Below are 15,542 nucleotides of genomic sequence, written 5' to 3'. Positions count from 1 at the left end.
CTCCAAGATGTAAACCAACAATAGGCCGTCTGTGTGAGGTTTGCCATTGTCAAATACATAGATTGTTTGGATTAGTTTATGTAAATGTACTGTTGTATTACCCTTTGAAAAAAAAAAGATCACATTTGTGTATGAAAAGTGGTTCCCTTCACAGGCAGCATTATAAATTCCTTATCCTTTAACTTACATGTAAGAAGTAAAAATTGGTGCCTGACAAGCAGATATTGTGTGACACTCTGTTGTCGGAGTGAACCTGCCTTCTTTTCATTTATTGGAAAATAGAAAATTTTATTACAGATACCATCTTATAAATCAGGAATTATTAAAATATGTATAGGTGAGGCATTGGGAAATTAATTATAAAAGGTAGACGTGTAATGTTTTGCATAAATTTTCACTTCTTTGCCAAAAGGAGAAAAAAAAAGGGCGCACACATACAGCAAACCCTTGATGCTTTCAACTTTAAGGGCCCAGAGCTAGCTGGTGACTAATTCTCACGTGCAAAATATTCTCTGCAGTCTGTAATTAATTTATTCCACCCTAAATAATAGAATGCATGATGTTTGTTTGAATGAGTATCCTTCTAGAATCTTTGATTTGAAACAAGCAGTCACCAGGATTCAAATCTAACCATAGATGGGGACTTTGATGTTACAACCTTGCCAGTAAGTTCATGAAGCTTTTTCTTTTTTCCATTTCTGTGTAAAAGAAACCTCGTGTTTATTTTAAAATTCTTAGTCACTAAGTGATAGAATGCTTTGCTGTAAATGTTGCTTTTCACTAAATGCCATTTGGGTGTTAAGTGTCATTTGCTGTATCCAATCATCCAACCAGTCCTCATTTCTTTGCATCAAAGAAACTGCTAAAATGTTCTTAGATTGTTTTTACATCCGCTCATAGACGCATTTTCTGGATCCTATTGTGGGACTCATCAGATTTGAATAGTTAGAGGATACGCTCATCTCGGGAAAGTGCCCAAGTTTTTAGACATGGATCTGAGGAAGAAAGCTTATGGGTGAACTGGGACAGGAGCTCAGGGGCTTCCCATCCCTCAGACTCCTTCGACAGCCTTTCTTCTTGCTTGCTGTCATGTCTCTTTAAACCTAAGTAAAACCTTCCTTTCACAACAAAACCAAAGACTTAAGGTGCAAGTTGGTTATGGAAAGGGAATTCCTACATTTGAAATCAAACTATTCCATCAGCAAATAGGTCTTGAGTATGTGACATACTGAACAGAGTAGTCAGTCGCATGAGCGAGGCCCATCCCTGCCATGGAGGTGTTTGGAGCCTGGTAAAAGAAATAACAAATAACTATATACATACTCACACAGTCTCACTTTCCGTGAATTGCACTACCTGTAAGTAGAACAGCTGACCCAGAATGGTAAAGTCGGGGGAGACTTCTGGTAGAAATGATGTCTAAGCTGAAACCTAAAAGATGAGCAGGAAGAAATGGTAAGAGGTCAGCCTCGTGAACCTTTTCCTTAGGTTAAGAGTGGGTGTACAAATCGGTCCCTCTGATTGGTGAGGATCAGTGTAGAGGAAGGAAAGGAATAACCAACATCAGTTACGACAAGCTTTTCAAAGTTTTAATTTTATTAAGACTGAACACTGCATGGACATATGTAGTATGTGTAAGTTGACCAGAGCAGCCCTAAGTTCTAGCTATCAGGTAGAGCAGAAAAGCAGCTCTTATATTTAGAATGGCCACATTTCTTGTTATTTAAGTTTTAAAAGATTCTATTCTTTTCTATGGAAAGAGAAGCAAAAAACAACAGTAAACTGCCCTAATGAAAATGATTGATATTCTTTTGTTCCAAACTCAGTAAACATTCTCAAAGTAAACACCCAGATGTATTGCTTGGAGGTTAATTTCTCTATGCTTACTCTGTGGAGAATTTGCCAGGATACTTCATTTGGGGGAGGGAGTGAAAAACTAAGAGGACAAAACAAAAACAACAAAAAGAAACATGTCTGTGGTATGATGACTTTATTAAATTGCTATGGATTTCTTAAAAAGACTTTTCACTCTCTGTCATTATGTCAGGAAAACACTGTAAATCGTATTTTATAATACTGAGTACATGAGAGGTACGCTTTGCTTTAGGGTATTCCTGCACATCAGAGAACAACTTCTGCTTCTGGAGAAACCACATTCTTTTAGATTTGGTGGGCACGTAATTATAGTGTAGGTGGTATATCCTTCTTGACGAAAATCTTATAAAGCACTTACAGGAACTTGGATATTTGGAATGAAATACAGTATTAGATTTTCATTTTTACAGATTTTCTTTTCCCCTAACCATAGCCATTAGGACTGTTTTGAAAGAGTTTTTAGCTGCTATAAAAACAGAGTGCCCCCCCCCCCCCAAAAAAAAAGGGTCTTTTAACTCTTCAAGGATCATTTGGGCTGCCTGAGTCCTTGCTTTAGAGTTGGAGAAATAATATTAAACAGTCATAAAAAGGGATTCTTAGGCACAACACACAAAAGCTGTTTTATATACTGTTTTTCATTAAGTGCCCCCCCCACCTTTCAACTAGAATGTTTTTGTTTTTGCTTTTAGTATCCCTGCCAATACCACCACCTTCTAAGTCATTACCTTCGATGAGCACGCGTCTCTAAAACAGGGCCAGGCTGAGATGGTAAAGGAAAGGAAAGCAAAGGCTTGTAACAAAGGCCTTCAGCTGCCACCCACTGTCCTGCCCTCCACACGGCCTGGTAACGTCCCTCCAGCCTCAGAAAGGCCGTCTCTGAACTCAGTGATTCATGCCCAGAAATGACACCGCCATGCAGTTAAAGCAGGACTTGAGCTGGCTCAGGCCAGTAAAACCAAGAGCAGAAAAACAAGTTCTGTGAGCCTGAAAGTCCCTACTACGCAGTTGTGTCCCTTGGTGTTTGGGTTTCAGGTTTGTCTTTTGTTCTCAGAATCTGTTTTCATGTGAGGCAAGAGCACAAACAAAAATAAAAATGAGTTCTTATGGGAATACTTACAAGTCTGTTTCTGTCAGGGGTTTACATCAGCGGTTTATTTTGTTAATGTGAGTGACTCATCATCTTTAAACAGGAGGGGAGATTACTGTTAAAAACTAAAGATTAATTTAAAAAAAAAAAAAAAAAAAGGACTAAGCAGAATAGTGGGTAGCCGACCAAGTTTGAATAGTTTCGATGGCTAAAAGAAAAGCTGATGCCTGAGAGTACAAATAAATTTAAAAAATAAAACCCTACAGCAATTTTAAATGACATAAGAATTTAACTTTTGGCCAGAGTTTCAAAGAGATTATCTTTGCTGAAATCATCACATGATGGAAACTTGCCATGTAGAACATATCAGAGTTACTGACTCTTCTAAACATAGCAACTTCTTTTAAATAGAAAATGAACACAATAAGAAAAATAGGCTTTCCATCAGGAAAAGAAACCCTCCCAGTCCATTCCCTTCCTGCTCCATGCCCCAGAAAAAATTATCTTTTAAAACCTTAACTGCAATCAGAAACACAAAGCACATATGCTTTCATTTCTAATTGATGATTACATTAAGATTTAATAGTTTACAATTAAGATGAATATTTAAGATTACAGCAAAATCCCACACCATTCCCCATTTGCTCTTCTGTTCTAAGTCTGTAATGAATTTTTTTGGGGGGGCACACTTTTTTCAAAGAGGCCTTAATTAAAAGAGCAGGTTTGGTTTGAACACAGAGCCTGTTTTGAATCTTTCTTCTCCATTCTCTCTATCTCAACCTTTCCTTTCGAAGATGGTTTCTCCTCAAGACAAGCATGTGATCATCAAACAGAAGTTTAAAAGTTAAGAAACTTCTATACCAGTTGACAAGGTTGACATTTCATTAACTTGTTGGTTCAGTCTTCAAGTGATTTTGTGTGGCAAAGCACCCTGTGTTTGGAGCGTACAGCTTTTTCTTCCTTCCCTCACAGTCTACAGTCATGTTTAATTTGGAATCTGGGCTCCTTTGGCAAATTAGCAATTAGAACAATTTTGTGGGAATATGTATATGTGTCATTAGTTTTCCTGCAAATTAATAGCAAGGGCAGAGGTCAGGCAGAAATTTTCCACTTGACTGCAGCTCCTCTATTGAGACTTGGCACTTGGTTTTGGAATGGCCACAGCTGCTCTCAGCCACCCTCTTCCTCTAGGAACTGTCTTTTAATTAGTTTACCTCATAGCCATCATTACAAATATTACTGCCTCCCCTCCTCGAAATAAAATTACTGTTTCTACAAAATATTCCAGTGACATCTTGCACCACTGCACATTGATGGTGGGGTCAGTCGAATGCAGCATTTAATCATTAGATCACCTCCATCCGCGTCTCCTAATTAGAGTCCTTACAATACATTTTTATCTGGTAATTAGCTGAGATTGGCTGCTTCCTCTGTGGCTTATTAGAGACAGCCCAGCAGTGGGTGTGAATCACGGTGTCATTTGTCAAGCCTGGTAAGCCCCCTCTCTGCTCTCTTCTGGCTCAATGTTTATTCCCACTTGCTAATGTTCAAAAGCCTCCGGAAAATTCTACCTTCATCTCTTCCTTTGTGGATTGTGCTAACTTGGAGGGATTTTATTTTTCGCTGTTGACTTTTTTTTGGTAGAGAGAGTCCTACTGGTGAGATCTTGGTGGAAGCTACAAGACTCACATCCTTTTGGCATTTGATGACATTTTACTGTGGGATTTGTCTATTCTTCTTAGCTGTGAACACCCAAAAAGATGGGCTTGCACTCACTGAATGAGTTTTGATTTCTGACAATGAAACTGGAACTCAGTTAACTTGGTGATCTTCCTCCCAAAACTGGAAGGGAGCATGCATGCAGGACATTTGTGTTTGTAATTTTCATTGCATCTTTAAGAAGGCCACAGTGTTTAGGGAAAAGTTCTTAAACTGAAAAGAGAAGCCAAGAAGTATAGTCAGTCCTCAGAACTGCTTTGTGGTTACTGTGTACCTTTGCCCTTTGACATATGTGTTCGATGGTAAGCCCTTCAAGGGCAGCAGTTAACTGTTTTATTCCTGTTGTTGTCATTGTAGGACTAACTGCCTTATATTTGCTCAGTTACATGTGTTGAATGTCATGCATAAGCAGGGATAAAATGCTCTGCACGGAATCTTTTCCAAAAATGAGCATACAGAAAAATGAAACTGGTTAGTGTTCATTTTTCCCATTAACTAGGCATAAGATGATTATACAAAGGATCTAGAATCGTACAAGTGTGTGGTTTGACTTCGGGTCTGGGTTGGGAATATGGGCAAATTATTTAATCTTTCCAAGCCTCAGTTTGCTTATCTGTGAAGTATGAGTAATAACATCTCAGATATTAGTGGTGGTATGAGAATTAAAGAAGACCACACAATGGCAGGTGGTTTAAAACATGATTTTTACAAATGTTACCCATGACTTTCCAAAGTGCTCTGAGATTCTTAGGCTTAGCAGCATCTGAATTATAAAAGCTGTATATTTATGAGTGTTCGCCTTTCATGCACTAATTTCCTTGACCCTTTGCTTGGGCTGATGCTTATACGTACTGTTCCTGTACTTGGTCAGTGATTAAGGCCGGAGGTGAAGAAGAGGTCAGCCCCAACTCTTCCCCCCTTGGCTTCTCAGCTCTGCCCCATCCTGCGGCTGCTACTGTGAACTGTTCACACTTAGTTTGCAAATGTGTGTCAGAAAGCCCGGTTTCCAGCACTATAGAGAAAAAGCCACTCATGGCATCTGCTCAGCTTGCTGGGGCATTTGTAAGGGCAGTGCCATCTCCATAGCTTGATCTTCACGGGCATTGTCTGTTGCTCACCGAGTCAACATTCTATGCTGAAAATAAAAAGGAAAGCACAACTCAAAGCTCACAACATTCCGTTTCCAGCGCCATGTTTACATTTTTCCATTAGTATTTCTTCATGATATTTGATCTTTCTTTTCTTCAGATTCATTGCTTTTTTATGAAACTCTCCTTAAACATATTAGAGAAGATTCTCATGGCCCCTCTTTTTTTTTTTTTTAACTGAGTATGAGTAAAGGTCGAGTCTTCCCAACATATTGGAACTCTCTTTTAATAAGTTCTTTGATTACGATCTCAGAGGAATCTCATTTTTAATACCTTCCACAAATACTGCCTTGTACTTAAGACTGACTGTAGCATGGTGAATCAGACTTGATGAAACAGACTTACTATGGTAAGTGATTTGAAATCTGGTTTGAGAAAATGTTACCAAGTAAGCCTACTTTGCTGAAGTTTCTTGGATTTTAGGCTGGGTCTGTGTATCTGAGATAGCATATAAACAGTTACACATACGCTGAAAACAACCAAATTCTTCCGCATTGCCAGACATAAAATAATATTTCTGTTCCAACAAATTTTGGGAAAGGGTTATCCCTTTTAGTATTTGTAAGAACAGTACTTTAAGGTGAAGGTAAGAAAGATAAATTGAAACAGTGCTCATTACTTTTTTTTTTCTTTTTTTTTTTTTTGGAGATAGAGTCTTACTCTGTCACCCAGGCTGGAATGCAGTGGTGTGATCTCAGCTCACTGCAACCTATGCCTCCCGGGCTCAAGCTATCCTCCCACCTCAGCCTCCTAGGTATCTGGGACTACAGGCATGTGCCACCACACGTGGTTAATTTGTGTGTGTGTTTTAATAGAGACAGAGTTTCACCATGTTGTCCAGGCTGGTTTCAAACTCCTGGACTCAAGACATCCTCCCGCCTCAGCCTCCCAAGGTGCTGGGATTACAGGTGTGAGCCACCGTGCCCAGCCTATTTTCTTCTCTTCTACTTCAAATAATATTCATTTCCTAACTTGAAGCAGATTATTTCCCATTTTATAGAACATTCAAAACTTGAAGGAAAAAAAATCAAAAACCTCAGTTCCAGATCTCCCATATTCTATAAAAGAATGTCACAATAAAAAAAAATATTAACAGATCCCAAGCCTGTATTTGATAGATTTAATGAAGATTACTCATAATGCTTTTAAGGTTTATTTTCTGCCAACTGATTGATAAGAAACAAATGACAGCTTGTGGGGGTCAGGTCCATTTGTTTAATATGAGTAATAGGCCACACATATTTGCAGGAGCTCTCGTCATCCACGAAGCTGCACAATGGAGCTCAGTAGGCTCTTCCTGGACTGTGCAGTATGGTAGCTACGAGCCACATGGGGCCCATTCCATTTAAATTTATTAAAGTTCCATTTTAATAAAAAGCAAGTAAAAACAGCTCTTGGGTTGTGCTAACATATTGCAGAAAGTTCTGCTAGACACTTCAGAGCTACACCAGCGTATCCCAACTGGTGTCACCTAAAATACTCAGCTTCACTGGCATTGCTAAGGACCTCTGTCCCTCTTTGAGGTTGACGAGGCCTGACAGGCCATTAAAGCCCGTAGGTGAGACATCACCATGAAAGAAATGTCTTGACTCAGACTGTCTCAAACTCACCCAGGTAGGTAACCCCCTTTTGAGCCTGTAAACACCCATGTAACAGCCTTTGGAAAAGAGACCGCTGCCAGGGATATCTTGCACTGCATCCTAAGTGAATTCACGCAGGACTTACCTTGTGTTTCGGTTCATGACAAACATATCTACTTAGAGGAAGAGCGCTGCCCACGCATCCTCTGTGTTACTCCCGCTGGATGTGGTGCCTGGGTTTCTCTGGTTTTCTGAAGGTCTCCTAAGACGTTGTTTTTTTTTTTTTCTCACAGTTGAATCTGGTATCAAGTGTCACTCTCTCCAAGTCCGCGTCAGAGGCTTCTCCACAGAGCTTACCTCATACTCCAACGACCCCAACCGCCCCCCTGACTCCCGTCACCCAAGGCCCCTCCGTCATCACCACCACCAGCATGCACACGGTGGGACCCATCCGCAGGCGGTACTCAGACAAATACAACGTGCCCATTTCGTCAGGTAGATACTCCACGTTGTGCCTCATGTAGAGTTGTCATCTGCAATTCTTGTAGACCAGCCCCTTTTTAAAAAGCGATAATTAATAGGACAATGATTCTTATTCAGCAGATATTGCGCAGAACCAAGAATTTTATAAGAACGCAGAAGTTAGACCACCATTTACATATGCATCTTTAATTAGGCAGGTAAGTAAATAACACAGTATATGAAATTCTATCAGAAGGTATATGTGCATATGGATATATAGATGAAGTAGATTTAAAACCGTTTAGTATGCAAGCATGCTGAAACCTTTTCTATAAGGTTTTTTAAAACTGCAATATATAACATAATTGCTTTTGATTAAGTATTACAATACGATGTGATTATTAGGAAATTCATTTCACACAACAGTGAAAATGAGCCTGTTTAAAGATGGCAAGTCAATTATCACAAGCTACAGTAATCTCTGATCCCTAGAATTAATCTGAGCTCTAAATAATTACTGAGCTTTAATCAGCTAGTGAAATGTTTTGCATTTCTCTTTGATTCTGCTTTATGAATGACTAATAAATTAATATTTCTGTACGGAAACAGAAATAAAAACTCAAAACAATTAGATAATTCCATTTTGAATTTTGCTATTGAACTGTTAAATACAACCATTAATCTTAGATCATTTTGTGAAACCTTCCTCAGGATTGAGCTCTGAATCAGAGTGATTTTATATTTTCAACAAACTGTAGCGACGGCTCTGCTGATTTGGTCATAAATTATCTTCTGTTACATTTTGCTTCACAGGCCATTCTCGAATCTCCAGAAAAGCAGCTAACACTAAATGAAATCTATAACTGGTTCACACGAATGTTTGCTTACTTCCGGCGCAACGCGGCCACGTGGAAGGTAAGCTTTCTCAGGCCTCTTTATTCTTGGATCTTGACGTTCATAGAACAGTTTGTTGTTGATAAAATGCGGTTGTGCTATAAGGAAGCTACATTTATATTGTTTTAATACTCTTAAAGTGTCCAATCTCTAGGTGTATTTGATTGGGAAAATAGTGTCATTGTGGTTGAACTGCTCTGATGGAAGACTCTCATTATACCGGCATCACAGTGTGGAGGGGCCAGCCAGTAAAATGATCTCCCTCTGGTTGGAATATGTAGAGAAAAGGAGATAACACCGTCACCCAGAAGTGGAGGTTGCCATATTACTTGCACAAACCTCATGCCGTTAGGTATTCAACCACAGCCAATATTTGCAGAGATGTATCTCCAGAGATGGAACCCAGAGAAATGACCAAACTTGACACAGCCCTCAATGGTTGGATAAAGAGCTCATTAACCCAATTAGTAGAGAAAGCTGTGCACAAGTACTAGCACTGTTTGTAGGAGTTATTAATGGAGAACACAATGTATTATTAAGGGGTTTTTGTTTTTAAGAGATTTAAAACCGTTTAGTATGCAAGCATGCTGAAACCTTTTCTATAAGGTTTTTTAAAACTGCAATAGCCAGGCACAGTGGCTCATGCCTATAATCCCAGCATTTTGGGAGGCTGAGGCAAGAGGCTCACTTGAGCCCAGGAGTTTGAGACCAGCCTGGGCAACATAGCAAGACCCTGTCTCTAAAAAAAAAAATTAAATAAATTAGCCAGGCATGGTGGCATGCACCTGTGGTCACAGCTACTCCAGAGGCAGATGTGGGAGGATTGCTTGAAGCAAGGAAGTTGAGGCTGCAGTGAGCCCTGTTCATGCCACTGCACTCCAGCCTGGGCAACAGAGCAAGACCCTGTCTCAAAAAAAAAAAAAAAGGGAGATTGTCCCTCATAGATACACTAAGGAAGAAAAGTAGATTTAGAACTTCATTATAATGCTGTTTGCTATAAAAACAAGTCAAATTCCGTAGCTCTTTATTGGATGCTCCCAGCAGCGCTTGGAGTCATATATGGCTTACCACATTCCCAGGTCAGCAGCTAGTTCAAAGATTCCACTGGTATTTATTCCCTTATATTAGATTGAGCCCTCACACATGTTTGGGCTTTCCCATTTTCGGTTTCTTGGTGACTTATACTCTTGCTTATAGAAGGGGACAGGTACACTCTGTCATTTGTATTTTTGCCTTTTTTACTACCTGGAATTCTTGTAATCCTTGAAATCCAAAACATTTAGAGATATGTGATAACAAACATTTGAGGATATGCCATTAATCTAAATATGATAGGGGTGTGTTATAGGATACAAGGAAAACTTCCTTCGCTTGAAATAAATGCCTTCCTTGCTAATTCCTTAATTTTAAACTGGAGAAAAACCAAAGCAAAAAACAGAAAAATACATTTCCTCTGTTAAGTTCCTGATAAATTAGCATTTTAAAAGAAAACGAATATAAACCATAGAATTAATTCATCAACTTTACAGAGCTGTGAATATCTATTATGGCCCAAATTATCCTTTCATTTCCATTAAGACACATGGGCACCGAAGAGAACCTATGTTCAGAATCTTCCCCTCTTTGCTTCAGCCTGCCTTGGGAGATAAAATATAAAAGGATCTTTAGCCATGAATGCTTTTAAAAATTTAGGAAGTTGAAGCATGAGGCAGACATTTTCTTCAGATTGCCTTTTATAAATAGAAATGATGAAATTTAAAAATAATTACCAGTTGTGAATATAATATTTAAGCTTAGATCTTCAGATTGAACTTTTTCATTTTGCAAACTGCGGGAAAAAGTGTCATTAATATAAACAACCTTAGATGAAGTACTTAATGACTCACAAATACGTATAATTTTCTCTACGTGTCCTTGTTTGTACCATGATCTTAGACAAAAGATGAAATGCCCAGTTAAAGTTATGGCTGAAAAGAGCTTACACATCTTTTTTTTTGAAAACTCTTGACTTCTCGTCGCTTTCTGCTTAGATGTGCAGTTTTGGAAAACAGAACTGAAGTTTTGGCTTTGTGTCTTTACTCACACGGTTATATTGCTCAACCTGATCTACAGAAATTATTTTGTCAAGAGTAGCTTTAAGACCTTTCAGTTCTGTACATTTTTATACTTATTTTAAAGCATGAGGCAGTGATTAGGATTAGTAGCAGTGTTGACTTCTTTTCAAGTTATGTCTCCTAAATGTATAATGCCTTGTCTGGATTTTTAAAGGAAATTGGCTTTGTTCATTTATTTATACCACCTCAATTTTTTTCCAGTAAATAACAGTAGACCTTCTATCATGTGCCTTTGGGCAATATATTTTTTTAAATTACAGGCTCCTGCCTGTAATCCCAGCACTTTGGGAGGCTGGAGGATCATTTGAGCCCAGGAGTTCCAGATCAGCCTGGGCAATATAGCAAGACCCCATCTCTAAAAAAAAAAAAAAAAATTAAAAATTAGCTGGGTGTGGTGACACGTGTCTCTAGTCCCAACTACTCAGGAGGCTACGGCAGGAGGCTTGCTTGAGCCCAGGAATACAAGGCTTCAGTGAGCCATAATTGAACCACTGCACTCCATAATTGAACCACTGTATTCCAGTCAGACAAGAGAGCAAGACCTAGCCTCAATAAAAGAAAAAACAAAAAAAAACTGCTTAGATTAGACTCCAGTTTATATGCAAAGAAAATTGTCCTATCAAGTATATGACATGCCAGATGTTTTCAGTTTAGAGATTTTTATTTTTAAGCAAATCCATCCAATTTTTTTGAATCAGGAGTGTCCTTTGATAGTCCCCTGGGTATCTTGAACCTACCTCAATTATGCTGACATTACTCAAAAACTCTTCAGGAATTTATCCTGTGAATTCTCCTTTCAAGCAATTCATCACACCATGCATTAAAACTTGTCTCATTATCTTCTAAATATTCCATATCCGAAAAGAAAAATTATTATGTAGCTTGAATCCTCACAGCCACCAATTGTGATTGTCCAAAAACTGAAGCACCTCTCAGAGTATCAAGATTCACCACCATTAAGGATAATTCAGGAAGGAAATACTCCGGTGGCAGAATGCGGAGGGGTGCAAAATGCTTGTGCAATAGCAGTGTTGCTGGAATTGAGTGAGGACTTTACCCAGTGTGAGGTATATATCAACTTCTTAAGCCCCAATTGAGTCATCTACTATTGAGTCATCTCCTTATCCTGAATAAAAAGAAAAATTTAAGTAAATGACCTGAATCTCTTTAGAATATCTTCATGTCCAGAATTGAGTCTGGATCCGTAAGTTTAACCAGGCAGGACTAAAGAAACGAAGCCTTACTTTTTAACTGTACCCAGTAAGGTTGGGGGATTCTTCTGAAACCCAGAGGAAAGATGAGATGTTAAAAGCTCTTCACCCTTGAGTTGAGATCCTCCTTTTTGATAAATTGTTGATGTTAAGGGTCTCAGCTTAGGAATGGCCAGAAAGGACTTTTAACCATAAACAAGATGTGTCTGTAGAAACCATCAACTGTAGAAATACAGTCATTTTGCCATTGAGTGTTTCACTCATATTCCTTTGGCATTTACTCAGTTAAAATACTTGCCCATAGTTAGGGCCAACTCTCATGTTCTGGAAGGTAAGACATAACATGATGATAGATACTGATCTCTTCTGGGGTCCATTCACCTCCCTAATCCTTTGACTACACAGGCACTACTCTCAGCGGTAAAATCCAGTTTAGAATTCTTCATAAGATCTCTGGAAGTTTTAAAAGCCAGAAACCATCAAGAACAAAACAGTATTTAGCAATATTAACCAAGTGTTCCTCTTTCATGGTTTGAAAAAAATACCCCCTTTTTTAAATGGGAGGTAGGTGGGCTTAAAAAGGGCAGTTTTATGCTTTGCATGTGTTCTTGTTTTGAAGTCACAGTAACATTTTCAGATTTGTACTCTGGAACCTATTTTGGGCTTGTATGCATATTAAAAAATATTTCTTCTGGTTAGTTATTACCAGAGACTAGACAAAAATGCCAAAGTACAATTAATTTAAAATTTTGGTTTATTTTTGCTCTTGGAAAAGACATCCTTAACCATGAGAAGGTCCTCCACGGGGGTGGCAGCTACAGCTCTTGGGGATGGTTTTACAAATGTGGACTGTTAGGCTGAATTTACTGCTGTTTTTGGAGTCTTTTCTTATAGAAAATGTAAATGTTCTCTCTTTTATACTTGCTGCAGAATGCAGTGCGTCATAATCTTAGTCTTCACAAGTGTTTTGTGCGAGTAGAAAACGTTAAAGGGGCAGTATGGACAGTGGATGAAGTAGAATTCCAAAAACGAAGGCCACAAAAGATCAGTGGGTACGTCCACCATGTTTGAACTTCTTAGCCTAGCTTGGATTGTGCTAACAAGTATAACGTAGAGGCTTTGGCTGCTAGATGGTGTTAGACCAAAGAACTGGTTTCACGTTGTCTCAGTTAAGGGAAGCAAAAAAGCATTTCATCCCTCCTGTTTTGTATACCCACCAGTCCCCCTGCCCTGCTTGCTGGTCTTTGTTGCATCACATGCTAGTAGCTTTTAGGTGGCAATGCATATTAACCCTCACAAACCATTTGCTTATGCTTATTGCATTTTATTTTCTTTTTCCTGTTCCCTGTATTGGATGTCTGTTCCGCCCCCAACCCCGTCTCCTTTTGTTGCCACTCCATCTCCTTTGCTGCTGCTCCTATCCCAGGGTGCCATTCGCACCAACCTCTCACTGCATAAGTGCTTTATCAGAGTAGAGGATGAGTTTGGGTCCTTTTGGACAGTTGATGATGAAGAGTTTAAACGTGGCCGCCATATTCAACGAGGCCGTCCTCGCAAATACTGCCCCGATGAAAACTTTGACGAGCTTGTCGCACAGTAAGAGCCTTTACTTGCTTTTGTTTTTTTTTTCTGCTGTTGCTTTGGCTTTGCATGGTTGACTCATCCCATGTAGTTTTGCATTTCACCAATAGCAGTGCCACAGCTTTCTGCAACGAAACTAAATTGTGTGATTTGTACATGTATTGCTCTCGTTTCTCTTTGGAACACCAGTGCCTTGAATAATGCTTTTTTGACGTCTTTAATGCAAATATTCATTGTATTTTGATTCAGCAGCTTACGGGGACCCTAAAACTAAATACTTGTGTTTAACCCATAATCCCCCTCTCCCCCCGCCCCAAGTAAAAAGAGAATTTTTGGTTAGAGTTAAAATGTGTGTGTACTATTGGGGTAGATTTCCTGTTTGTTCACTCACTATAAGAATATAAATGTAATGAAGTGAATGATTAAAATGTTCCAAGCATAGGAAAGAAATAGGTCTTATTGTGTATACTTACTTTAAAGGCCACTGATAAATGTAGGTAATTGCCTATTGGGAGGCACCCTTTTCCCTCAGTATGCCCTGTATAATTTTTGAATATTTTTATCCTTACGAGGTTAGAGATTTTTCTGACAACAGTATGTTGGTTTCATTTGGTCCGTGAATGGAGATGGCAGCAAATATTCTCAGGCCCTTCCAGATTTGCCCAAGACATCCCCATATTTAGTAACAACCCTCCCCTGGCATACCCTACTCTCCATCACCTGTTGGCAATAAACGTGCCTTGTAGATGTTCCTTAAAAGCCTTCCTGCCATCCCTCTAGCAGTCACTGTAGAGTTCAAATCTTGAAGATGACTAGGAGCCAAGATTCTCTCTGCTCACGCCCAGGAACCCCTGCTGTGAGCTCACTGCCTTCCCCAGCACGACCTCCTAGGCTGTTGCCTTCCTGTTGGAGTCTGGAGTCAGGCTAACTCCTAAAAATCTGCAGAGAGGTCTCTGGAGGAAGGACCCAAGCGTGTTATTACCTAAGCCAGAATTTTACACCTAGTTTCCTTGAATAGCGAAGTCAGACCCCAGAGGTGTGCACACACACACCCGCCCTACAAATCAGTGACGGGGAGAAGGCCTGACTTTTCTTGGGTTTTGGTAGTGGGGTAAATTGCTGATTTGGAAGGACACCAGCAAGCTTAAAACAGAACTTAGCTAGGAACTCAGGAGTCGACTGTGTTTAACTTTGAGTTTTTATCTTTTTCTTATACAGTAACCCTTCCCTTATTAAAAACATGCAGAGCAGCCACGCCTACTGCACACCTCTCAATGCAGCTTTACAGGTAAGATTAATGGCCATCCCGAATATGCAGCAGAGGCACAGGTCTCCCCTACTCATTTCAAAATATATTAGCCTTGCTCTAATTAGATATTAAATTTTAATTCCGTTAAACTTTTTTCTTAAGTGCACAAAGCATCGCACTCCCTGGAGGCAAACACATCGGGCTGCTTCAGCATTAGCGGGATGCTTAGCATTTTGAATATTGTGGCAAAAAAATTAAAAGTTCACTTATTAATATTTATCAGCAGTATCATAATTTCCATCCTCTTATTTCAGAATTTCACTTGAGGCAAAAATACCACAAGTGTAATTACTCTAGCACAGCTATTAATGTGCTGGATGATAGGCCACTGCGTCACATGACCTTCCATTGTTCACGGGTTTAAAGAGAAAGCAGGGCTTTGTATTTCTTCTTCTTCTTTTAAAGTCGACTTTAGCATCTTCGCTTTTGTCTGGGGTGGGGAGGATCTGGGATCTGGTTCACTTTATACAAGTAAACCGTGTCTGTTTAAACAATAGAGGTGTCTAAGAAGACTCTTTAGTTTGCCTGGAGATTGTTCAAGATTACATAACAATCATACGGG

The 15,542-nt window shown here is 39.3% G+C and overlaps 1 protein-coding gene across 50 annotated transcripts in view; it reads left to right on the top strand.

Annotated features, from left to right (window-relative positions):
• Positions 1-15,542, top strand: part of FOXP1 (forkhead box P1) — a 632,383-nt gene that overhangs the window by 601,868 nt on the left and 14,973 nt on the right. For 17 of the 50 annotated variants that reach the window (XM_065539489.2, XM_074032690.1, XM_065539488.2 and 14 more), the window contains 5 exons: positions 7,703-7,904; positions 8,010-8,089; positions 8,685-8,786; positions 13,517-13,686; positions 14,890-14,959. In XM_065539489.2, the coding sequence (XP_065395561.1) occupies positions 7,703-7,904; positions 8,010-8,089; positions 8,685-8,786; positions 13,517-13,686; positions 14,890-14,959 (624 nt within the window). Of the gene's footprint in view, positions 1-7,702; positions 7,905-8,009; positions 8,090-8,684; positions 8,787-13,020; positions 13,687-14,889; positions 14,960-15,542 lie in introns of those variants that run through there. The other 33 variants (XM_065539493.1, XM_065539490.1, XM_074032703.1 and 30 more) reach the window with 5 other exon arrangements.

This window comes from Macaca fascicularis, chromosome 2, assembly GCF_037993035.2.
Source record: "Macaca fascicularis isolate 582-1 chromosome 2, T2T-MFA8v1.1".
Classification (NCBI taxonomy): domain Eukaryota; kingdom Metazoa; phylum Chordata; class Mammalia; order Primates; family Cercopithecidae; genus Macaca; species Macaca fascicularis.
The sequence above is the reverse complement of the archived record's forward strand: the minus strand, read 5'-3'. Positions and strand labels throughout refer to the sequence as shown.